The sequence below is a fragment of the Felis catus genome, chromosome C1 (genome assembly GCF_018350175.1).
Source record: "Felis catus isolate Fca126 chromosome C1, F.catus_Fca126_mat1.0, whole genome shotgun sequence".
NCBI lineage: Eukaryota > Metazoa > Chordata > Mammalia > Carnivora > Felidae > Felis > Felis catus.
This window is the reverse complement of record NC_058375.1, coordinates 155200946-155227845: the sequence shown is the minus strand read 5'-3', so window position 1 is coordinate 155227845 and position 26900 is coordinate 155200946. Positions and strand designations below refer to the sequence as shown.

At 34.8% G+C, this 26900-nt stretch overlaps 1 protein-coding gene and 1 long non-coding RNA gene across 5 annotated transcripts in view; one reads left to right on the top strand and one right to left on the bottom strand.

Moving 5' to 3' along the window:
• LOC109502716 overlaps nt 1–26900 on the bottom strand; it is a 119498-nt gene that overhangs the window by 42629 nt on the left and 49969 nt on the right. For all 3 annotated transcript variants that reach the window (XR_006583262.1, XR_002161520.3, XR_006583261.1), the window contains exon 3: nt 19913–20039. This is a non-coding gene — a long non-coding RNA (uncharacterized LOC109502716). The remainder of the gene's footprint in view (nt 1–19912; nt 20040–26900) is intronic.
• SCN9A (sodium voltage-gated channel alpha subunit 9) overlaps nt 1–26900 on the top strand; it is a 167090-nt gene that overhangs the window by 135469 nt on the left and 4721 nt on the right. For both annotated transcript variants that reach the window (XM_045033892.1, XM_019838208.3), the window contains exons 19-26: nt 2407–2561; nt 6443–6616; nt 10165–10287; nt 14196–14477; nt 14920–14973; nt 15907–16044; nt 22122–22226; nt 23950–24220. In XM_045033892.1, the coding sequence (XP_044889827.1) occupies nt 2407–2561; nt 6443–6616; nt 10165–10287; nt 14196–14477; nt 14920–14973; nt 15907–16044; nt 22122–22226; nt 23950–24220 (1302 nt within the window). The remainder of the gene's footprint in view (nt 1–2406; nt 2562–6442; nt 6617–10164; nt 10288–14195; nt 14478–14919; nt 14974–15906; nt 16045–22121; nt 22227–23949; nt 24221–26900) is intronic.

The window sequence follows — 26900 nt, the reverse complement described above, 5'->3', positions numbered from 1 at the left end:
GAGACGACAGTAGTCCAAATTTTCCATAATCCAAATAGAATATACACATATACTCAAGAGCACAGATAAACTGAAATGATTAGAAAGTGATATGTTTTAAGTGTTTCTTATCCTTTCAAAAGTAAGTTATAATTTCAGGGTGCCTGGGTGGCTCAGTCGATTAAGTGTCTGGCTAAGGTCATGATCTCGCAGTTTGTGGGTTTGAGCCCTATGTCAGGCTCTGTGTTAACAGCTCAGAGCCTCGACCCTGCTTTGGATTCTGTGTCTTCCCCTCTTCCCTGCCCTCCCCCACTCACACTGTGTGTGTCTCTCTCTCAAAAATAAACATTAAAAACAAACAAATAAAACAGGTAAGCTATAGTTTTAAGTTCACATAATTTAATGCTTGAGGATTGCTGCATTTAACAACAGGCTCACAAAAATTCCTGACAATTGAACAATGAGTTATCAACAGCCTGGGTGAACTGGCTCCAGCATACCATTGCATTCTGTTCTTTAATATTAGCTGTTCTAAGATGTTCCAGACTTGGCCCTTTTTTCTCTCCTTATCCTAAAATATATTTTTTGTGTGACCTCAAAACTGTTCTTTCCTAGCCCAGACTTACCCCCTGAGCTGCAGATTCAGACCTCCAGATATCTGCAGGATATTGGTATTTGGAAGTCCCACCAGCATCTCAAACTCAAACTCTGCCAAGTAGCTCCCACACTTTTGTTCTTCATTTCATTGCTGACCTTCACCCAGTTGTTCTGGGAGTCCTCCCTTTCTCTAACATCACATATCCAGTAAGTCTGTAAATCCATCTGACTTCACCTGCCAAACATGTCTTCAATCCGTTATTGCTCTAGAAACTAGAAGTTGCCATAACCTGCCCCTCTTGTTAAGGCTACTATACCAGAATCCTAAATGGTGTTCTGGCTCTGAGTCCTTCTACACCTTCGCTCTCCTTTTTCTTCTCTTCCAGATTATCCTCCATTCAACTGTTGACATCTATTTAAATTGCATCTGCCTATATCATTTTCTGCTTGCAACCTTCCACATACTCCTCATCATCTCTAGGATATACACCAAACTCCTTCATGTGGTAGAAAATGCTTTCCATAATCTGACCAATTTCTCTAACCTCATTTCTCACCTATGCCTCTTGTATACACTGTGCTTTCATCACCACTCTGAACTGCTTATAATTCCTATGCAGAACACATTTTGCTTCCTTGGCAGGGCATTCCACCCATAGTCTTTTTGGCTAATACTTTGACTCAATTCAGGCTCCAGCTCTTCCTTCCACAAAGTTCCAACCTCTCCTGAGCAAACAAGCCAGGTTAGGTAGACTTCTTCCATGCTACCAAATAACCCCTTTACATCTGTGGTTTCAGTTGCTTTATCCAGTTACAGTCATTTATTTCTATATTTATCTGCCTAATCAAAACCAAAAATAAATGCCCTGAGGAGAAGAAATTATATACACAGCTAAGTATACAAAAGATAATAAATGGTTAAAAAATTTTAAATTAAATGTTCCTCAACTTACCAAAGCAGCATGTTTTATATCTATGATTACAAAGACAGAGTTGTTTTTATTTTTTTAACATTTTTTTAATGTTTATTTTTTTGAAAGTGAGAGAGAATGCAAGTGGGGGAGGGGTAGACAGAGAGGGAGACACAGAATCCAAAGCAGGCTCCAGGCTCTGAGATGTCAGCACAGAGCCTGACACGGGGCTCGAACCCACCTACCGTGAAATCATGACCTGAGCCAAAGTCAGACATTTAACCGGCTGAGCCACCCACATGTCCCAAGTTGCTTTTAACATAGAGTACTTGAAACAGTTTTACCTGAATATTCTAATGAAGATCTATTTCCTTTTAACATAATTTTAGAAACTTCTACCAATTCTCTTAATATTATCTAGAATGGTGCTTGGCACAGTTTTTTTTTTTTTTTTTTTTTTTTTTTTTTTTTTTTTTTTTTTTTTTTAGTAGAGTGGAAGTAGCAGAAATTGTAGATGAGATCCACATCAAGGAAAATTAGTTTGTCAGCAAAGAAGGTCCTGAAAAGCATTTTGTCCTCAGATTTAGTTTAATATTCATTCATTCAGAGTTCACCATGTATCAGCACAGTATGAGGACTGCAATAATGGAAGAAAAAAAAAAGTGGCCTAAACATCGTGGAAGAGATTGACAAGAAATCAAGGAAGTACAGAAGACAAGAATACATTTTAAGTTAGAATCATTGACAAGTTATTTTTAATTGAATCTATTCAAGTTGAATCTATTTAAAGCTGCATTGTAAATGTTAGCAATTATTCTGTTGAGGGACATCACAGGGAAAACTTCACATTAAATAGGGTATTTTAAGCATTTTATTTATTCTGAATATCAAGATTTTACATGAATGTCTCTCTTGCCAGGTTGTGTACAGAGATTCCCATGCTGCCAAGTTGACGTAGAGTCAGGGAAAGGAAAAATCTGGTGGAACATCAGGAAAACCTGCTACAGAATAGTTGAACACAGTTGGTTTGAAAGCTTTATTGTTCTCATGATCCTGCTCAGCAGTGGTGCTCTGGTAAGTGATATGACACCTAAAGCAATCTCTTGAGTAAGTCAGTATTTTTAATAAATGAGTTGGAGGATAAAAATAACATGGAAAGTTGTTTTGCCTAAAAATGAAGCCCTATAATTAGTGCTAGGACAAAAATTTAGCTTAGTTCAGTAAATATTTGCTGAGCACTACTACATGGCCGGCATTATTCTTGCTGTCTTGAATGTGAAGGTGGCTAAGATCCAGGTACTTTTCTCAAGAGAGCACTGGGGAGAGAGGCACAAGTGATTACAGCACTGGGATGTGTTTGTAAGTGAGGAATATACTTGATAAAGCTCTGTAGCAAGAGACGAACTGTTGTCTGCTTGGAATTTAAGAAAGATAGTTGATGTTGTGCAAGATCTAGGAAGATTAACAGGGATCCTCCAAGAGACAGGGTGGGCTGAGGGGAACAAGTGTACAGGGATAAGGAAGCATAAAAAATCGGGAGGTATTCAGCACATTAAAGTTGCCAACCTGTAGAAAGTGATGTTGGAGGAAGAGCAAACACAGGAAAGAGAGTGGTAACCACAGGTACTGTGACAAAGACAGTCAGTGTCAGCTTATGAAGATCTTGAAACACAAGCTGTAATATTAGGGTGAGAAAGGGACACATTCTTATTCTTGCACAATATCAAGCTCTTTCTATGAGAGTTGAAAGCACTTTCTAGGAGAGTTTCACACTCCCTGAGCCTTTTCTTACTTATTTGTCTTTCCTGCTGACACGACCAGAAATGAACCATTAGAAGCCCAGTTCCAGCTAGAGATACCACTGGAAATTCCACTATACTGAAGACACAATACTCAAGAAAGTTGTAAATTGCCTCATAGATAGTCTTCATGAATTTTGGATTTTACTCTACTTGCAAGAAATTAACCTGTTACTGTTTCATGGATGCTGGTAGAAGATAGGAGACTTCCAAGTCAGAGACAAAGAATTTTATTTCTCATGATTTTGGAAGCAACATGAACTTCAACATGTTTATGTTGGTCCCGCTAATCCCCAAGTCTCATGAGGGCATGGCAGGGGGGTAAATGACTGGTGCACACACAGTGGTTTAGCATCACAGCTGAAGAGCCCTAAATTTAGGGAACCCTGTCCTTTTATAGCAAGCAGTATGCAACCTTGCTTTTTGTCCCAGACAGAGACACTGTCTCTATTCCTCAAGGTTGCTTGTTGCAAAAACAACCCTGAGAAATAGCCAGAGTGAAGCTAGTCAGGGCCTTGCATTCTTGGCCTATCCAACAAGGACATGCAGGGATGCACGGGGCCCACAGTGGATGACTTCTCCTGAAACAGAAAATGAATTTTAAAAAATGCTACTCTTCTTATCTGGTGGAATGCAAGTAGGAATCTAATTCCTAATACCTAATGAAGTTTATTCTGTGCTGAGTCACACATGAGACTGAGACTGTTAGAAGGGAGAGAAAAAAAAAAATTAAAGAAAAGTTTAGAGTAATCCCTGATTCAAAATGTCCAAAGGAAGATGACATTTTTGGCGAGAGGTGCTTTCAAAACTGAAATTCAAGTGAATTATATGAAGAATAAAAGAGAAAGGTAGTTTAAGAAACTGCTGTTTTTACTCAGGGAGTTTGCCAGTTGAGCTAGATTTTTTAAATACCTGTCTATAAAATAAGTGAAAGGTAACAATTCAAATTTAGTACATATTTATTATGCTTCAAGATATTTATATAGGTTTTTTCACTTAATATTTAAACAATCCTGTGAGATTATGATTATTTTGCTTATTTTACCAATGAGGAAGCAGGGAAGAGAGTTTAAAAAGTTAGTTAATGTCCTAAAGCTAGTAAACAACAGACTCATACCTGAGGTCTAAAATCAAAGCTACTATATCTTTTCACTGATTTGTGGTTCCTCAAAAGGGAGAGTACACACCACATAAAAACAAATGAATAGTAACTGAAATGAGTAACAGTAAAACCTATACCCCACATGGTGGAGCTCATATAATGATGTCCTTGCCTCCTTGCTCCCACAGTTACATAACTAGTCCTGGAAGCTAGCTAGGAACACTGCAGACTGAATCCAGTTTCCAGCTCTGGGACTAGTCAGAGCAAGGTGTATTCAGGCACAGTGTTTGGCTCTCAGCATCAAGACTTGCTACTGGTCCTGCTTTCCACCTCAGTTCCAGGAATATCACTCTCGTTCTTTGTGATAAAGCCCCTTCCTTAAACTTTGCATTTCAAGGGGCACCTGAGTGGCTCAGTAGGTTGAGTGTCCAACTCTTGATCTTGGTTCAGGTCATGATCTCATGGTTCGTGGGTTCAAGCCCCACATTGGGCTCCATGCACTGACAATACAGAGCCTGCTTGGGGTTCTCTCTCTCTCCCTCTCTCTGCTCCTCCCCATGCTCTCTCTCAAAATAAATAAACTTTAAAAAAATAACTTTGCATCTCAAGTACTGAAGCATTGCCATAGTTTATCTCAGTAGCTTGCCTGATTCCTCTACAACCTGGAGAAGGGAGGCCCAAAAACCCTGAAGGCTGGAAGTTTCTTCTTGTACTTCAGTGCCACTGACTTTCAGAACCTCTGCTAGGTGCTAGAATCTCTTTTATCATCTTGGTAGGTCTGCCCATTGTCTGTGTCCCAACTTCTCTGCCTTCTTCAATACTGATACCAACAGTTTTCAATAAGTGCCAAGGATCATTTTGAAAGTATTGATAGAAGGACTTATAATAATAAGAAGAAAGTGGACAAGCCCATGGCTATGGATGGGTAGTATAATGTCAACCACTATAAGGGTACGGGTCCTTTGACTTTCATGTTCTTCCACAAAGTGAATATTGCTTAAACAAGAAAGAGAATACTGGGGTGCCCAGGTGGCTCACTTAGTTGAGCCTCCAACTCTTGATTTTAGCTCAAGTCATGATTCCAGGGTCATGGGATTGAGCCCTGTGTCGAGCTCCACACTGAGTGTGGAGCCTGTTCAAGATTCTCTGTCTCTCCTCGCCTCTGCCTCTCTTCCCAGTTCATGCTTGAGAGAGAGAGAGACAGAGACAGAGACAGAGACAGAGACAGAGACAGAGACAGAGAGAAGGAAAATCCTAATGCTCTACACCTGTTTAGGTCAGCAGTCATTTTCAGTGTCCTCACTGAGCTGAATTTGTTAAGTGAATTCAAATTATTTCCCAAGGGACTTGTGACTATGGCCATAGAACCATCATCTGTCACTTACTAAAAGTTCTAGAAGAGTGTTAAAAGGTGCTGCATTCATGGAATGAATGTAAATAGTGATTTGTAGAGCTTAAGCTTTCAATGAATGATAAAATATTGTGCAAGATTCAAAGAAAGAAATCCTCTGTGTTCTACAGCCCTGTTAAGATACTGCATTCATTCATTCATTGAGCAAACTTTTCCTTGTCTCCTACTGTGTTCTTGACACAGTGCTAGGCACTGGGAGTGAACACACATATAAGAACTGGAGGAGAGTCTCCAAATCCTACTGGTGGTGTGAAAGAGAGTGCAGGGTGAGAAAAATATATATGACAAGCTGATCTGGGAATCATGTCTTAAGTTATTAGGATTTATCCCATTTGGAGAGAGATAAAGGGGGGTCAAATAAAGTGGAAATTGCTGCAAGTATGAGAGATCATGATTCTTTTTAAAGGATTATAAAATTTATTCTTTACATCCTTTCCCTTAATCTCTGGTGCCCAGCAGTGCATACTGGTAAGTAGTCTAAAACTAAGTGTTATATAGTCGCTGTAAACCAGAAGAAAGTCAGCTAGCCCATAACAGTATTATCTTTCAGTGGTTTCTCCATCAGAACTTTATTTCCTGAGTTTGTTATGAATCATAAGCTTTAAGTTGGACATGAATTGATATTTGACTATTATTTTCACAGGCTTTTGAAGATATATATATTGAAAAGAAAAAGACCATTAAGATTATCCTCGAGTATGCTGACAAGATATTCACTTACATCTTCATTCTGGAAATGCTTCTAAAATGGGTAGCATATGGTTATAAAACGTATTTCACCAATGCCTGGTGTTGGCTGGATTTCTTAATTGTTGATGTAGGTACTTTGACTAAATTTTAAAAGAGGCTGTATTCTTATAAATAAGTGTTCTGAAGAACCTTCATTAATGTTGTTTGTTATCATATTTAATTTTGGTTAGCTTCTTGTACTTTCAGACTATACATTTATGGGTTTTTTTGAAATATTAATATAGCCAGTAGAAATATCTCTGTAAGGAGTATTAAGAGAAATTCTTCAATGAATGCAAATTATTTTCTGTGCCATTCTAACATTTATAATTTACTTTGCATGTGTTTTCTGCAGTAAGAGAAAATGTGATTTTATATACACGTATGTATACATAATTCAAATATCATTGCTGTTGGGAATAAGAACAAAATGAAACACTAGGAGGTGGGTGTGGGAATGGAAGAGGGTAGAGGCATAGATTAAAAAGATAAAATATTGATTTTTTTTTACAATATAAAATTAGAAAATAAGAGACAATAAGGGATGTATCAAGCTGATGTGTTAGCTGAAAGTTATGTAAAAGTGGTGACACAAAAGCTATATAACTCTGTGTTAGGGAAATGGAGAGGCATGAATTTCAAAATATTTATCTCTTTCACAATGAGAAGGAAAACCAAAATGAGTCACACTCTTGTCCCCACCTGAAACATCCAACCTACCCTTAATCTCTGGAGTGGCAATGGAACAGAAAAATAGGCATTGACAATGTCAAGTAATAAATTCAGAGAACTGTTCAACACTTGAATGATGGAAAATATATAAGCAAGGTTAAGTTTACAAATTATTTTTAACAAAGCAAAAATATTTTTTTGGGAATCTTGTTGAAATAAGAAAGAGATCCTAAAATAGCTGTGAGATTAAGTCATCTCAAATAGAAATGGTGCAACATCCAATTTATTCTTGTTTGGTGTTCTCTGTTTTATTTTATATTTTAATAATATAATTTAATAATATATCACATAATAATTATGTTATTATATTTTATATTATTTTAAAAGGCTTTTTTAAGTTAATTTTTTACCTCAATATCCAAATCTAATTTTTCTCAGAATGATTTATGTTCTTCCATCTATTACTAATTTCCCTAGATTTTCCAAAATCTAGTCTTTGTGGCTAGAGAAAGGACATCTTATAATAAGTTATAATTTTTAGGGAGTTGTTTTCCATCTGATGTCTGGAATTAGAGGGCAACATGCAAATATTTATAATGTTAACAAGTGCTCTAACATTTAACCACCAGTTTGCATCATTAAACTTTTCAGAAAAGAAAAATATAGCATCATTCATAGATATCAAAATTACAAGTAAGAATGACTATAAATAGCAAAATCTGACTACAAAATTAAAACAAAACTCATCATTTCTACTCAAAAGTTTAATTTCTCAATTGTTATCCAAAGCTTAGTAAGTTCTTTTTAACAGGTCAAAATATAAAATATTAAAAACAATAATTAACATTTTGCTTTCTATATAGGTGATATGCAAAAACATTATTTTATTGAGATATAGCTATACATTACACCTCTTATGTTACCTTAGGCTTTCTCTGTGAGATCTGATCTCTAATTTTTGATACTTTATGTTAGTGATTTCATATTGTTTGATTTTTAAATTTACCTTTATATATATGTTACCTAGTTACTAGATAGAAAAATAAATGGTAAGAAATATGCTTTTGTAACATAATAGATTTAAAGAAAGGCTAAACAAAATAAGAAGAAATGATAGAAAGAATGTAGGCTTTTTCTTTTCTTTTCTCTTAACCATTAAATATGATTGGGTCTTTTATGGGTTATTATAAAATATTTAAGGTATTTAAAAACCTTTAAAAACATTATCACAAACATAGTTACTTTCATCACTCAGCCTGTGAAATAGAAGTTTACAAGTATGTATTTTAAGTTTACAAGAATGTATTTTAAGAAAGAGAGGGGCACCTGGGTGACTCAGTCTGTTAAGCATCCAGCTTCAGCTCAGGTCATGATCTCAAGACTTATGAGTTCGAACCCCACATTGTGCTCTGTGCTGACAGCTCAGAGCCTGGAGCCTGCTTTGGATGCTGTGTCTGCCTCTCTCTCTGCCCCTCCTCTGCTCATGCTCTGTCTCTCAAAAATCAATAAACATTAAAAAAATTATAGTAAACATTTGAAAATTTTTTTCCTGATTAAAAGGGAATACTTGTTATCCCGATTAAAAAGTACATTTTCTTAAGTGTATTTAAGTGGAAAATAATAGACCTGAATGACTTGGGTGAATTTCAAATGATATGAGGAACAGACAATTAGTTCTGCTGGATATATAATATAAAGGACTTAAAAATAAACAATGTTACACTGAGACATTTGGAAGGCAGCTATGCTCACTACTGTACCACCAAACCTGCACAACATTGAGGCATTTGGAAGTAACTGTATGAGAAAGAACAAAAGTCTTCAACGCATTTTGATTCATAAATCAGTTTACTTGTCTCTGATAGCAGGAGCAGTGAACTTGTGAGCGCTGAATTTTTCCACTCTGTCAATAAATATAAGAACAATGACTCTCAGGTGTTCCTAGTCTTCCCTGGAAAACTTGAATCTTTTAGTCATTACTTCATTCATAATGAAAAGCTACATTCTGGACATTGTTCTTAGACATTACTTCCTGCTACACACAGTGTAACAACAAATGAATATTTTAAATGGAACGCACTCAGAGACTTCATGCATTTACAGATCCAGATGTAAGGTCATTGAGGAGCTCATTGCTCTATTACCAAAATGTGTATTGATTTTATTTCTGTCCATGTTCTTTCTTCTAAGATAGTTTATTGTAAGAACACTAATTTCTGTTGCATACTGATCATGGTAATTGTGGCAGGTCTCACATGATGAAGGTCCGTATGTCTGTGTTGATTGCAAAGCCAGTGAGATCATCTACTTTTTGCTCTCTTCAATACAATTGAGATTTTTCTCCCAGTGTGTATTACTAGGTAAATCTTTTTGGTGCCAGTTCTGATAAATCACAAGGCAAAACAGCCTTGTGGGGAATTAACTCCGTCTCAAAATCATGAGTCTTCAAAATGCTTTTGAATAATGTTTACACTGAGACATAGGTTTAGCCGAATTAATGCCACACTCTTATGACTTAGCTTCAGAATCACACACTTTCTTATGCCCTGGGTTTTATTATAATTGAAATTTTGATAGTTGCTCTAATTAAATGCATAGCATAAATGTATAACATAAGTTGCTCTAATTAAATATATAGCATATCTAATTAAATATATCAAGCATAAACATATTAATAAGCAATTATATAATCATTGACTACAAACATGTAAAAAGAATGTGTGATTTTTATTCAGGGTAAGAAACTACTTTCCTTCTATTATTTCTTTTATTTTCATTAACCTTTCTTTACATATATTTCCTTAAAAGCACATCTTACCTATTTTTAGCCAATGACTAGACAATTTGATATTTAAAATCATATTATTCTTATTGGTCTGCTGTTAGTGATCTTTGAATTTGACTTTTCCTCTTTATGCTTTATTATTTCATTGAAATGATTAATGAAAATTTTATTTTTTGTAGGTTTCTTTGGTTACTTTAGTTGCAAACACTCTCGGCTACTCAGACCTTGGCCCCATTAAATCCCTTCGGACACTTAGAGCTTTAAGACCTCTAAGAGCTTTATCTAGATTTGAAGGAATGAGGGTAAGAAAATGCTAAACATTCTAGTATAATATTCTTATTTTCTAAATGGAGTATAAAATTGAAAAATAAGTATGTAGAAATTATGGACTGTTTATACACACATATATGTATGTATATATATAGATGTAATGTTTATATATGTGTATAGATATGCATATACACAGTATTCAGTGCATACTGTTTAACAAAGAGTAAATCAAATACAATAATGCCTCCTTCACGTAATACTGTTAGGCAGTAATCCAAATAAGTGACTTCTCCCTTTTTAAATGAAAATCTTCCCTGTGCTAGGAAATTTAGGTGAAGGGGACACTATTAGTTCTGATAACATCTCCCAAATACCAGTCATCAAGGACTTGCCTGTATCAGGTGTTCAAAAAATATATTTTTTTGGGGCGCCTGGGTGGCGCAGTCGGTTAAGCGTCCGACTTCAGCCAGGTCACGATCTCGCGGTCCGTGAGTTCGAGCCCCGCGTCAGGCTCTGGGCTGATGGCTCAGAGCCTGGAGCCTGTTTCCGATTCTGTGTCTCCCTCTCTCTCTGCCCCTCCCCCGTTCATGCTCTGTCTCTCTCTGTCCCAAAAATAAATAAACGTTGAAAAAAAAATTAAAAAAATATATATATATATTTTTAAAGAGCTACCCTGGTAGGAGTCATAAGAAAAATCAGGGAAGTCAAGGGGCATCAGCCACCACCTTAAATTTCATCCTTAAAATAAATGTTTCAATAATAGTTGAATGATATCCAAATTGCATTTGAGAAAACTAAAGCTCTGAAAATTTACTGAATTTGCACAAGGCTGCATGGTGCCTGAAAAGAGACCATTTTGCAGAGACAAACAAGGTGAGAAAAATAATTACTAGCAACCTAGCTTTCAGAGCTGTATTAAACCAGCAACTTCATAAAATACATGCGGGACAATGACCTTATTTTCTCTAAATAGTCCATATCCTCACTTATTTCTGCTCTCCTCAAATTTATTTTTTTACCAGGTTTATACCTGCTTTCTCATGCTTCTGTCGTTCTCTTGGCTGAGAGTGCTTCTCCCTGCCCTGTCTCAACCCTAGCTCCCCAATATAGCAGACACTTACCCAGCCATTAAGCCCCAATTTATATTTGCTTTGTCTCTTCACCACCAGGCATAAGTGATCATCCTCCCTTTATGTTCAGACACACAAAATCCTTATTATATTATTTTGTACTTGTTTATCTGACTGCCTCTCTACCTGTAGTCTCTGAACAACTTAACACGCAGATTAGTCTATCTCACTGAAGTGTGATCTACAGACCAGCCATCAGCATCATCTAAGAATTTATTAGAAATGCAGATGCCTAGGCCCTCCTCCAGACCTACTGAATCATGAACTCTGGGGTGGGGCTCAGAAATCTGAAGCCTCAGGTGAATATCAGAGATCTTTTAGTCTAGCAGATCTTCAGGGTTATCCCTGCTAAACTATGACTCTCATGTCTAGTGTTGAATGCATCCAATGTATAATGGCTCCAGTGTATGTGAGAGATCATAATTATACACAAATATTCATAAGTGTAATTCAATACTTTTGTCATATAAGAATTGAAAAATTACAAGTTGTATTATCACACAGAAAGATAGTATTGGAATCCATTGACATTAACTTCGTTTTTTGAGCATTGGTAGAATGTTACAATTGATCTGGAACTTATGACTCCTATCTGGACTCACACAGACCATCTACTGCATTTTCTTGAACAAAGAATGTATTTTACCCTACAAGCTACTTCCCTCAGCAATTAGGCTAGCCCATTATTCTACCCTCTTTGCCGTTTGTTTTTTATCAATAATTGGAGAATGTTTTAATAGATTTGGAGGAGCAGATATATCTCTGTAGCATTTATTAACCACATAAAAGGATATGTTCCTTCCCACTGCAGGATCATTCTGAAGAGTAAATGAAATGATGATTTGAGGCATTATGTAGTTAGCTTCCTTTGAATCTTGAGGATCTCAAGCTTATTGACTTTCCCAAATGGCTGCTCATCAGACCAATATGTACCTATCTCCCTCAGAGACCACCATTACTCACATTCTTTCAGCAAACATTTTAAACACCAACTATGTGTCAGCTATTAGGCTATAAAAAGAGTACAATGGTGAAGAGACCCCAGTCCCCCAAGACTGAGTGGGGACAAAAGTCATGGAGAGACAGACAGGGAAACAGTGGTTACTCTATGACATCTGCTATGAAATGGTAAGCACACAGTACTACAGGACCATGGAGGCTAGAGTAGCTACCTTGGGAAGTCTAGGAAGGCCTCACAAGGAGGTGACTTTGGAGCCAGGACTGAAATAGTGGGCCTCAACCCCCAGGCACCTAGACATTCCAGGCAGAGATGCTAGCTGGTAGAGAAACATAGGGTTGAGTGTGTAAGGCATGTTTGAGCCAGGACTAGAAGGAAAAATGTGCCTCAGTGATAAGCACAGTGTGGAGGTTAGCAGGAAGTGAGGATGGCTTGAACAAGAGTTGACCACTTTGAACTTTATTCTCTACTCCTGTGTTTCCTAACCCTTTTAGTGTCACGTACACTATAAGGATCTCATAACACTATGAATCATCTCTTCGTTAAAAAAAAAAAAAAATACAACCATGATGTTTTTCATAGAATTTTATGCTGGCATGGAAGCTCAGTGGCCCACAGACCCTATGGTACTATTGCTCTAGGTCAGAGGTCAACAAACTAAAGCCCACAGGCTGATTGCCTGTTTTGTAAAGAAGTTTTATTGCCTCTCAGCCATGCCCATTTGTTTATAATCTATTGCTACGGGAGCAGAATTGAATACTTGCAACAGAGAACATACAACCCTCAAAGCCTAAAAATACTTAAGAAAATGCTCACCAACCCCTGCTCTAGAAAATCTCAAAGATGGTCAAAGATTCTTAATGTTTCACTGCTTGGAAAAAAGAGGGAGCACAGTGCTCTCACTTAACAAATTAGTCTTTAACACATTTGGACTCAAATACAGACTAGAGCTGAAATATAAAAAGACAGGTAGGTTTCGAAAGATGGGGTAATTAAGAAAATCTGGAGAGTGATAAATGCTACAATAGTCTCCATGCAGGAAAATTGGAATGGCAAGAGGCACCAGTGATTAATAGCAGTGGAAATGCTGAAAAGCTGAAATAAAGGAAGTATTAACTAATGATAAACTATTTCATTTTTATTTTAACCAAGGCAAGCATTATCTATATTTAGCCAAGGACTTATATATAAAGTATATTTAGAGCTAGAATAATAAATTTGAACAGATGGCTCTCGTTTTGTAGATGAGGAAACTGAGGTCCCAAGGTCTTAATTGAATTCAGCACCATACAACTAGCAGAACCAATTAAATATAAGGGGTTCATACGCTGAAAGACTCCCAACCTTAACTCCAGCTTATATACACCAGTGGTTTCTCTATATAGGAGAATTTTAGCACTGACAAATCTAGGGCTAGCACTGACCTTTAAATGTACATTTTATTTATTTTTTTATCATTTATACTTAGAAATTTCTTTTTTTTCCCTAGATTATGCAGATTTTCGACTTCACCTTACATATATCAGGTTTTTGGTTTATTATTTTTATTTTTTCATTTATTTAAGCTATGGTATCATTTTTAGCTACTTTGTTTTGCACTGTTGCTAATACTTTCAATGTGTTTATCAACTATTTTAAGTAAGCTTATCGATCACAGGGCTCCTGTCTCGTTTGTCTTGGTTGGCATACTACTAAGCATAGTTAGTTAATACATGTTGCTTGGTGATTTGATGTCTTAAACATGTAAGGGTGGCTTTTCTAATTTCCTTAATTCTGCATTGTGTTTCATTAATGTGGACCATTTAACATTTTTACTAATCCTAATCATCCTTTTCTTTCCTTTGAATACTAGGTGGTCGTGAATGCACTCATAGGTGCAATTCCTTCCATCATGAATGTGCTACTTGTGTGTCTTATATTCTGGCTAATATTTAGCATCATGGGAGTAAATTTGTTTGCTGGGAAGTTCTATGAGTGTGTTAATACCACAGATGGGTCACGTTTTCCAACAAGTCTAGTTAAAAATCGTTCCGACTGTTCTGCACTGATGAACATTAGTCAAAATGTGCGGTGGAAAAACCTGAAGGTGAACTTTGATAATGTTGGACTTGGTTACCTGTCTCTGCTTCAAGTTGTAAGTGAGCCCTGTCATGAATGCTTGATATTGTAGTGGACTCTGGATGAAGGATATAATTCATTGTTTAATCTATTAACTAGAAGTTAAAGATAATGTACTTTGTGACTTTAAAAAGAGACTTGGTCTTTCATAGAACATGTGCCTATAAAACATGTTCTGGAAAACTCTATCTCTGGAAAAATTAAAGTTCATGTGCAAAATTTTCAGGAATTGTAACAACCTGGAAATAATTAACTAGGACTAAGATTTACAATGTGACTTGGCACTATGTCCTTTTGGTGCTCGACATAGCATCTTTATATTAAATTGATATTTTGAAATACAGTAAAATTCAGTGATTTGATATCACTTAATAAATGTAACAATAAATGGACTGAATTCGTGTATGGCTATTTTAGAGTGTGAGCTTCACATTCAGATTCTATTGTTATATTTACAGGCAACATTTAAGGGATGGATGGATATTATGTATGCAGCTGTTGATTCTGTTAATGTAAGTATTGGTCAATATAACACAAACTCTACAGTTTTAAAGCTCCTGAGTTTAGGTCAGCCATTTTCAAATAGTAGCTCCAAGGAGCCCTTGGTACATACACACAAAATGAAGAACTTCCTTCCACCCAATAATAGCCTAGTGATGACGTGTGCAGCATTCGGGGACAGAGCTTAACTCAAATTCTGGCTCTATCATATATAAGCTCTGCAACTGACTTTGAGCAAATTACTTTGCCTCTCTCAGCTTGTTTATTGGCTGTAAAAAGAAAAAAAAAATTACTGTCCATGTCATGGGATTGTTCTGAGGAACCAACCAGAAAATGTAAGTAGAGCACTTTGCACACCCTGGCAATAAGCGCTCAATAAATACATTTATCAAAATAAAAATTAAATATCATAAGTTATTCATGGGTTTTAAATTTTTTTATTCATAGATTTTGTTGTTTTTATGTTTAAAATGCTCTGGAAGGGTTTATGTGAAATGAGTTCCATGCTAAGAAGTTAAATCCAGTGAAGACATTTGTGTAATCAAATGAAGAAAAAAAATCAATAAAATTTATATAAATATGGTATCACATTCTTTACAGTTTTTTTTTTCTGGAAATAAATAACATACTTTAGTTCAGTTAGTTACCAGATTGTCTGTCCTACCAATCTGAGAACAAGTACTACATAGGTTAAGTCCTTTGTAGTCATTTGAAGATTATTTCATGTACATAGTAAGCATGCAATAAATATGTATTGCTTAACGCTTAATGCTTAATGTTGAATAAATTTTAAGAAGGTTTAGGCTGATCCTCAAGATGCTATGGCTTCTGAAAAGCCAAGTTCACCGAGGATAGCACTGTCTGGATTAATTTGTCAGACCATGAAAAAAACAAAATCATTAATGTTATTGTCAATATGCTGCTAACTTTTGTTAATCTTATAGGTAGACAAGCAGCCCATCTATGAATACAGCCTCTACATGTATATTTATTTTGTCATCTTTATCATCTTTGGATCATTCTTCACTTTGAACTTATTCATTGGTGTCATCATAGATAATTTCAACCAACAGAAAAAAAAGATAAGTATTTTAAGGGTTTTTTTTTTTTACTGTACTGAAAAATATGAACAATTATTTTCCTAAAAATATGATTTGAAATTTAATTTGATACCAATTAGTGGTTAGCTTCATTATAACTTCATTTATTTTTTTAAATAATTGAATACAGATATGCTTAATCTCATTTATCTCTGCACAGAAAATAATTATCTTCTGTCATATTTTTAAGCAATATGACAAGTATTGAGTTTTTGTCAATGTTCGCTATAGAGGATTGACTAATTAAGAAAAATTAATGCACTAATTGTTCATTCAAAGCATATTTCATAAGGAGTTAACTTCATTCATTCTCTGAGCCACTGCTCTGTGTGGTATACATTGGGCTGGCCCTTGATGGACAACAGCACAGGATATGTTTCCTGACTTCAGGGAGTTTGTATCATAGCAGAAGCAATGATACATGTGGTGGAAATTAAGATTTGTTGAATGTTGCAAGTAAGATACTTTCCTGAGATTTGTGTTTCATTAACTTTCACATCAACTGTATTAGTTTTTTAAGGCTCCTATAACCAAGTACCACAAACTGGTGGCTTCAAAAAACAGAAATTTATTCTCTCACAGTTATGGAGGCTGCAAGTCCAAAATCAAGGTTTTGTCAGGGCCATGCTGTCTTTAGAGCCTTTAGGAAAGGCTTCTGGTAGCTTCTGGTAGCTCAAGTGTTACTTGCCTTATGGCAGCATATCTTTAGTCTCTGCCTCCATGGTCACATGGAGTGTTTTCCCTCTCTGTGTCTCTATCCTTTGCTTATGAGGACACTCGTCATAGTGGATTAAAGGCTCACTCTTCTCTAGTATGACCTCACCTTGATTTAATTGCATCTACAATGACAACATTTCCACATAAGGTAATTCTGAAGTATTAGGGGCTAGGACTTTAAAATATCTTTTTGGGGGGACACAATTCAACCTAAAATATCCACCCTAAAATTTATTATTATTATTATTATTATTATTATTATTATTATTAACTTTGTCTGATAAACGTGGACAGCCACAAAAAGGTTAAGTGATGTACCCAAGATCATGCATCTAGTAAGTGATAGTTCTGATAAGGTCAGTAGTTGATCCCATGTACTGCATATATTTTTTAGCCCCTGCACTATGCCAGATCCCTAAATACTATAATATGAAACAGTGATGAGTGTAATAAAAATTAACAAAAGCAACAATAATAACAACAACAAAATAAATGGACAGAGAAAAAATAGATATAAATAGAAAAAAAACACATTTATGTGACAATTGGTAGGCTTTGTAAGATTAATAAGAAGACATGTAGAAACTGAGAGGCAGAAAGATGGATAATCCACAGGGAGGGATAGAGAAATGTGTGAGCACATGCAAAGGGCTGACATAAGAGGAAATAATCCAGGAGGAATAGCCTTCCATCCAGTTTGAATGGAGTTTTGAGATGGAATTTTAAAAAGAGAAATAGTACAAGATGAAGTCTTGCCTGAGAGCAGATCTGAAAAGCCATATTAGGTATTTTTCAGTAGGAGCTGATGTGTCATTGAGGTATTTTGAGCAAGGGAGCACATATAGGCAGGACAGTGCCATTTATTATGACTTGATGATGTGTCTGATTCTGTGTAAAGTACTCCACATGTGTAATCTTAGTCGCATTTTACAGCAAACCCAAAAGGCATTATATCACCATTTCCCCTGTCAGAGAGGATGTGTTACTTGCGTGTGATCCGACAGTTAGGAAGTAGTCTCATCACAGATCCAATTCTGGAGTCTTCTTCCAGGGACTATGAAAACTCAGTTCTAATTTAAAAACTGAATCCAGCAATGATGCGTAGAATGACTGAAGAGAGACCCAAGACTAGGTCAGATTCTGCATTACCTGCTACCTGGACCACATTTAAGTCTCCACATTAGTCATTTGCAGCAATGGGGAATACGGGATATGTTCAATGAAGAGCCTGTAGTGGGTACACTCTATAGTATTATCTGTGATTTGCAAGAGAATAAATCATCTAAGAAGTCTCAATTTTCCTGTCAAAGTTGGCTGAGTTACTGTAACTGTAGCACCACCCACAGGAAAAGAAATCTTTCCAAGATAAGGGGTAGGATTCCAAGAGGGAGTCATTTTAGATACTGGCTTAGCATTTAAGAAAAGATAGATGTACAAGAAATGAAATGTCATTATTGTACGTGACTGATATTCATGATTGGAAGGAAATTTAGTAAGTGTTAAATGTTATTTATGCTTACATTTTCAAATATAGGTTTTTTTCAAAGATATTTTGAAAACCCATCTTCCATTCTTACATTTAATATCTGAGAGCCACACTTAGCTAACATTATCATATATTCATGGCTTTAGACAGAGAATCTCTAAAAATTGATAATTAACCTTGAAAATAAGTTTACAAAGTATACTCTAATTTTCAATTTATTTTTTTTCAACTTAAGTCATTATATATGTGTATATATGGTATATAAGCATATACATATGATTCCCCAATATTCCCTGCATAGGATCAATCAAACATATATCTAGATAAAGCCATGTGACCATGGACAGGACAGCCACAACCCTAACTGCTTTAATCTTCTTGCTTTTAAATGTTACTCTTACAAGAATTGCCACTGGAGGAAGATAGGATGGGTTGACACCATTACCATTACTGTCAGGCAAAAGTTACTAATTTAGAAGCACTGCCAACTACCACTATCCCCTACATTTCTTCTAGTATTTAATTTGCAATTTAAGCATACCTTTTATATTCTGACCTTTTCTGAATGGCCTACGGTTTCTTTCCACCTTAGTAAGAAACAGGACCAACACTTCAATTAACCTACTACATAGGAGATCTTCTGCTAGATAACTTTGTGTATGTGAATTCATCTAATCCACAGACAAGCTAATGAAAGTGGCATCTTTATAGAAAAGTATATATGCTGGGGCCTGGTAAGGATAAGTAATTTGTTTCAAATCAATCAACAGGTCCATTGGCATTCAGGATCCAAAGGTCTGTTTGACTTCAAAGCCCATATTCTTTTCCCAGCGTATTCTTGACTCTTAAGGCTTTTTAACTTAGTGCTTTGGTCTCAGCTCATAGCTCTTCTAATAACCAACCCCACTTTACTAGTTTTTCCAAATACCCATCACTTCTATAAGTAATGTTTTCATTTTAATGAGTTCATGTGATAATAAGAGTTTAATAATTCATTAGAAAACATACTTTGGAAAATTAGAACACAAATTATTAATAGGTTCAAGTTACAAAAGGGAAAAATATGTAGTATATTTACACAAAGACCTAGTATAGCCCTGGTTACGTATGGGTAAATTCTGAGTAAAGCAACCCCTTTTAGTAACTATAACCTTATTAGGAAGGTTAGTAACAACAACGGTAATAGCAACTAACAATTATTGAGGGCTTGTGTATCTGGCATTATTCTGAGTGCTTTGAATACATGATCTCAGTTGATCCTCAGAACAAGACAACTGAGATATAGCTACTCTTGTAAGGATGAGATGACTTATCCTTAAAGAGATTAAGAAACTTGCCTGAGGACAACAGAGATAGGATTTGAACAAAGAAGATCTGATACTAGAACTACAGTCTTAAGTACTAAGTAAAACAGCCTTGACATAGTGTGTAACGTTGAAAAGGACCAGCCTGATTTACAGAGTGTCTCCCATCTAGCTTTTAAAGGGATACATTTTGCACAAGGTCTCTAAAGCTACAGTAAAACCAAACAACACAAATTCCTCTATTAGAGCATTTTGTAATCTCCTAGTTTTATCCCCACCTTTTATTATTTTGGCAAACAAGGTATCATTAAGAAAAGTTAAAATTTGCCACTTTGATTTTTACCTCTAATTCAGAGTTCTCTTCCCAGTGTTTTCCTAGCTTCTTCTGGTAAGTTCTTGACATGGTATGGCATTCAGCTTCTGCTCATAAGTAGTTCTCTTAACACTGGCCTGAAGGCTCTCCTGGATACCTAGCATGAATATGTAAGATAAATACCAAAGACTGTATATCAACTAGAATAAAGGTGAGTTAAAACAGTTTAAGAAAGAAAGCAGAGTCTGGTTACCATTAGGTATTTGATACATTTTTTAAAATGCGGTATAATAGAAAGCTATTGCCCAATCCAAGAAAACTAAAGGGAAACAATAACCAGATGATCTTTAACTCCCCAACCCTACAAATTAAGTAAGAATTTGAGAACTAAAAATTATTCAAAATAAATTCCCCATTACATCGATTATACTAATTTGTCCCATAACTAAAAAGTTGATGTTACACATCAATGTAGAAAATGTGTGAATTTGTAAAAATTACAGATAATTTAAAGAAAATTGGCATACTCTAAAAGAACAGATAAAGCTTCTAAGCCCCCTTTGTGAAATAAAGATCAAAAACCTTCATGTAAATTTTTTCAATGTTTCTTTCTTTTTTAAATTTTTTTAATGTTTATTTATTTTTGAGACAGAGAGAGACAGAACATGAGCAGATGAGAGACAGAGAGAAAGGGAGACACAGAATCCACAGTAGGCTCCAGGGTCTCAGCTGTCAGCACAGAGGCAAAATCATGACCTGAGCTGAAGTCAGACACTTAACCGACTGAGCCAACCAGGCACCCCAATGTTTGTTTGTTTGTTTGTTGGTTGGTTGGTTGGTTGGTTTTGAGAGACAGAGAGAGGGTGCAAACTGGGGATGAACAGGGAGAGAGAGACAGAGGATCCAAAGCAGGCTCTCCACTGTCAGTACAGAGCCCAAAATGGGGCTCAAACTCACAAACCATGAGATCATGGCATGAGCCAAACTCAGATGCTTAACGAACTGGGCCACCCAGGCGACCCCAAAAAACTTTAGAGTTAGTTATTTTTACTGTTGAATTTTAAAGGTTGTCTATTCAATTAGGAAGTCCTTCAGGTCAAGGATCCTGAATCATTGGTCATTTCCTCAATACCTCCAACACTATTATACATAATGTTGACACCCAATAACCTGCTTATATTGCAGTTTCTTTATTGGAATGAAAAAAGTATCTAACAAGTTTCTTCAAACACCCCCCCCCCCCCACACACACACACAGAGATTGTGTCTTACATGTTCACTGTGCAGTAGTCTCCTCCACCCATTATCTATAGGGCATATGTTTCAGTGGATGCCTGAAACCATAGATAGTACCAAACCTTAAATGTACCATGTTTTTTCTTCTACATGCATACCTATGGTAAAGTCTAATTTATAAATTAGGCATAGTAAGAGATTAACAACAATAATAATAAAATAGAACAATATGCCATAATACAAGTTACGTGAATATCGTCTCTCTGTCTCAAAATATCTTATTGTACTATACTTCCCTTCTTGTGATGGTGTGAGATGATAAAATGTCTATGTAATGAGATGAAGTGAGGTGACTATCTGCAGACATTGTGATGTAGCCTTGGGTTATTATTCACCTTCTGACCTATGCCAGGAGGATCACTTGCTTCTAGACCACAGTTGACGATGGGTAACAGAAACCACAGGAAGCAGAACCACAGATAAGAGGGCACTACTATATATTCTTTTTCTGTGCTAAACAAATATGGCATTTATAAATGAATACAAATAACATAAAATTATTTTTACTATGGTTTTGGCCCCTACTTTTCATTAGAGTCCCAAATATTAGCCAAATCATCAAAAAAGATGTTCAGTATTATTTTGTATAACTCTTCCTAATATATTTGTAATCTAGCAATAAAATGCCTGAGATAGGTAGCAGATAAAATGAAATACCAGCACATAGTTTAAAATGACACGGGTTACTGCACCAAAAGAACATCGAGCCAATAATTATTATATGTAATACATATATTTTACGTATGCACATTACATTATTTATGGAGAGTAACATGCCTACATGTAAGTAATTCTTTAAGATGGGTTTTATTTATAGCTACGTGGCACATAATAAATGCATTTTATTTCTATATTAATACATTTTTAACCTGTCTTGATGATCTGAAGAAAGATCCAGACCATGATTCTGATTTTAACTAGATTTATTTTTCTATTTCTTTACCTTGGAGGTCAAGACATCTTTATGACAGAAGAACAGAAGAAATATTATAATGCGATGAAAAAGCTGGGATCTAAGAAACCACAAAAGCCAATACCTCGGCCAGGGGTAAAAAAAAAAAAAGAAAAAAGAAAAAAAAACAATTCATCTTAAAACAACACAGGGGTTAGGGGCACCAACCCTCCACACAGTCAAAATCTGCATATCAACTTCTGACTCCTCCAAATCTTAACTACTAATAGCCTACTGTTGACCAAAAATCTTACTGATAAACTAAATGGTTGATGAACACATATTCTACATGTTATATGTATTATATACTGTATTATATACGGTAAGCTAGAGAAAACAAAATGTTATTAAGAGAATCATAAAGAAGAGAAAATATATTTACAGTACTGCACTGTATTTATCTTTAAAAAACCCATGATTAATGGACTTATGTAGTTCAAAACTGTTGTCCAAGGGGCAACTGTATATTTTTACATATATATCTCTAGCATATAAATTTTCAATTATTTTTAATTCATCTTTAACGTACAACTAGTTCTTAAACATGAATGCTAATATTTGAATAAAAGGCCTTATAAAACTGAATATATGTATTTTGAACGTTATCACTGTTCTTAATATTCCTATAAAAATTACAAATAATTATATATGGTTTTACTTTTATATTAGCTACACAGCTTACTACTAGGGCAGTGGCCTGTGGAGAATACAAATAAAATGTAATTTTGATTGAAACTTATTTATCCAAGTAATGACTTTATGATGTAGTGATTGCTGTCTATCAGTAGGGTAAAACTAACATGAAGATTTTTAATATTGCAACAAATAGCAAAAGAAGCAGTTGGACTGGTTGTGAGTCTAAACTTTTTCCTACTGTGAAGTCAAAGACCAGAATGGGCTCAGATGGAAATAGTGAGTCTAAGCAGTCAAAGAATAGTTTGTATGCCTCTAACAACTTGGGGGAAAAAATTTAAATGCATATAATTTAAATGCATATAATGCATTTAAATTTGTATTGAACATAACACACCTTGCCAAAGAGTCATGGCTGAAGACAAAGCCAATTAGTACCCAGCTGGCAACATGAGGATCACCCAGCACTTTTTAAGTGGACACATTGCCAGGTCTCAACCAGACCTATTGAATCACAATCTATGGATTTGAAACCCTGGTTTTTAATTTTTTGCATGCCCTACTTGATCTTGGTAAAATGCTTTAAGGCCTTTCCTAAAAGGATTTTGAAGAAGCTATGTTTCCTAGAAAGCATAATACTAACAGTGAGACTGAAAAGAAAGGTGATTTGTAAGTATGAATATGTATGGAAATACATATTCCATACATGAAAGAGATAGGAAAATATAAGTCTCTGATACTACAGCAGTCATATAAGTATAAGACACTGCAACACATTAGTTAAAATAATATGGCAAAGTAGAAATTTAGAGACATGAGATTTTATTAACTTGAAATACTCCAGGTAGTAGAGCTGAGGTATTTTAGTAAAAAATTACTGGTGACTGAAACAATTCATATATAACATACTAGGGTTGGATGAGCTTAAAAGCAAATGTTAGTATACATGACCAACTGAAGTCTGTTTGGTATATACTGAAAGTCAACAACAACAAAAACTTTTCATTCACTCTGACTTTGATTTAACTCATGAATAATATCTCTTGTAGAATCAAGAACTTATGACCAAAGATAATTTATGCAACTTTGAAGACACAACTTTAAAAAAAATCTTTTACTAATATAATGATTAATGGATATTTGCAAAATTTACTCTACATTCCATATTATTCTTGTTTCTTTACAGAACAAATTCCAAGGATGTATATTTGACCTAGTAACAAACCAAGTGTTTGATATCACCATCATGGTTCTTATCTGCCTCAACATGGTAACCATGATGGTAGAAAAAGAGGGACAAAGTGACTACATGACTGATGTTTTATATTGGATAAATGTGGTTTTTATTATCCTTTTCACTGGAGAATGTGTGCTGAAACTGATCTCCCTCAGACATTACTACTTCACTGTAGGATGGAACATTTTTGATTTTGTGGTTGTGATTCTCTCCATTGTAGGTAAGACCATTTTGAATCAAACTAAACTTCACACATGCTCAGAGAAGGTTCTGAATTCTTGAATGTAAATTTACTTTTGGATATGTTAGTAAAATGAAGAATGGAGGAAACTTAAAAACAAAACTAAATAAAACAAAGACCTCTGTGTCAGAATTCTTATGTTTATGCTATAGGCCTCAAAGCCACAAGCATGTAATACTTCTTGATATTTGATTTCCAAGATTACTTTTCACAGAAGTAGCAACTACATCTATATGTAGGGTTGAAGGTAGAAAGACCTATATGTAGGTAGGAAGACCAATGCAGAATCTGAAATCACCTCCAATTTTAGCACATATGAGAACTGTCCCTTGATTAATGATTACTAACAGCCAGAATATCCCTGACTCTGCGTGAAAATTCTTTCTAAATTCAAAGTGAAGGTAAGGTCTTAAGAAATGCCATTTTCATTTCTTATGGCTTCATACTTGGCAAAGACTTGTCAATACAATCATTTCTCAACCAACCTCAGTCATGTCTGTGAATCACAGCACATGGTTGTATACTTTCTCCCCTTTACCATAGCTATTTTTCTGTCCTCTTGTTTTTTCATTATCTGTACAAGCTTTGCCCAGTATTTTAGGGTTTCATTTATTTTAAGAATTACAAATTTTAGACAGAACAAGATTGCAGAGATTATTTAATACAAATTCAACTTATAGATGATAAAACAGTCCTAGAAGGGTTAAAGGTCATATGATCTAAAACTTCCTTATTGAGTACCATGTAACTTAGAAGAGGCATTCAAAACCAGTTTTTGAAAAAAAGAGAAGTAAGAAAGTATTAAGATATAATAAAACGAATTAAAATTTAGGTAGGAATCTCAGAGGAATAACAAGCAAAATAGTGGGAGCATTCCCATTAAATTAGGAAGAAGAAAAGAGCGCTCCTCTATCACTTCTATTTTTAACAGTATTGGCTGATGCAATTAGATACGAAAACAGAGAGGTACATGGAGCCAGTTATCTTCATCTTCAGATCATATTATGGCATTCTTTAAAAATGAAAGAGAATCCACCAAAAACATGGATTCAGTTAGATTTCAAAGACACAAATTTTAAATCACATGTATCAATATTCATAAATGTTTTATATGTGGACAAAAAATTTGGAAAGTATACCTAAAGAAAAATATCATTTATATTGGCAATAAAAATAAAGTAAAATATCTAGTAACAACTTTAATAAGAAATGCATAAGACTTCTATGAGGAAGCTAACATACATAAAGGAAATCTTAAATAATTGAAAGGCTTTTCTTTTACTTGGATAAGAAGGCTATCACTCTAATCATGACCCTTTTTAAAATAAATTAATTATAAATAGAGTGTCATCCCAGTGAGAATATCAGTAAGTCTTTTTGCATCATGGAGATAATGGCAGTATAAGTCTAAATGATTATAAAATTCATCTGGAAGAAAAATTAAAGTATTGCTAGATATTTATACTATTATAACACTGATGAAGTAAAACAGTGTTTTAAAAAGCTCAATAGATTCAAATAGATAATTCAAAATTTAACTTCAAATATATAGAAGATAAATAATTTGGTCAGTAGAAAAATCACATGAATCAAAGATTAAAGTGTAAAATAAAATAAATTCAAGAAGAAATAGATTTATAACAATGAATCTGAATCGAATCATCCTTCCTATGTCATCTCACAAATTTGAATCTATGAAGAAAAAAATAACAACTATGTCTACATAAAAATCAAAATATTCTATGGACAAAAACTAACCACTACCTCTCCCCAAAACAAAAAGATTGAAAGACAAAATACAGGGGAAAAAATTATGTAACATTTAAGAACAATAAAGACACTTTCAATAGAAAAATAGTCTCCCTAAATCAATAATAGTAAATATCTCAATAGGGAAATGGGCAAAGGACTTAACATGGCCAAAAGAGAAAGTTGAAAACAGCCAACAAGCACACAAAATATCCAATAAATAAGAAAAAAATGTAGATTTTTTTTCCAAGAAAAATGCAAATAAGTTATAATGAGATGTTTTGAAACATCATAAAGATTTTCTGGTAAAAATTATAAAGAATTACAATACTAATTGAGCATGCAGAGTATGAGCACTTTCATATATAACTGAGGAGTTGTACAAACTTTCTGGAGATAGATTTCGTGACAGATAAAAAATTTTAAATATACTGTTTGATCTTTTATTAATGTATTATCAAATGATGCTGATGTAACTAGAAAAAATATGCCTACTTGGATATTCATCTCAGCGAAAACAACATAAATTTCTTCAATATGTGTTTATTTGGAAAGAACATTGTAAACCTATAAGAAATTACTTTGTTGTCATTTGTATGGAAATATTTCCATGACATATGATGAAGTGACTATAATAAATTATGAAAGATGCTTATATAACATAATTATATTCCTGTGACAATGTGTGTGTGTGAGCTTGCATAGAAAAATGTCAAAAGTGATGTTCAGCAAAATAGTAACAGTGATTATTTATTGGTGATATTTCAGGTGATTTATATTTCCTTTTTAGCATTTTACTGTACTGCTTGAACTTTCTACATGAGTACGTATTACCCTTATAATTAAAATTATTCTGGAGGAAAAAAAATGTCCACAAACTTAGTAAAAGGAGAGAAAATGTCACAATGAT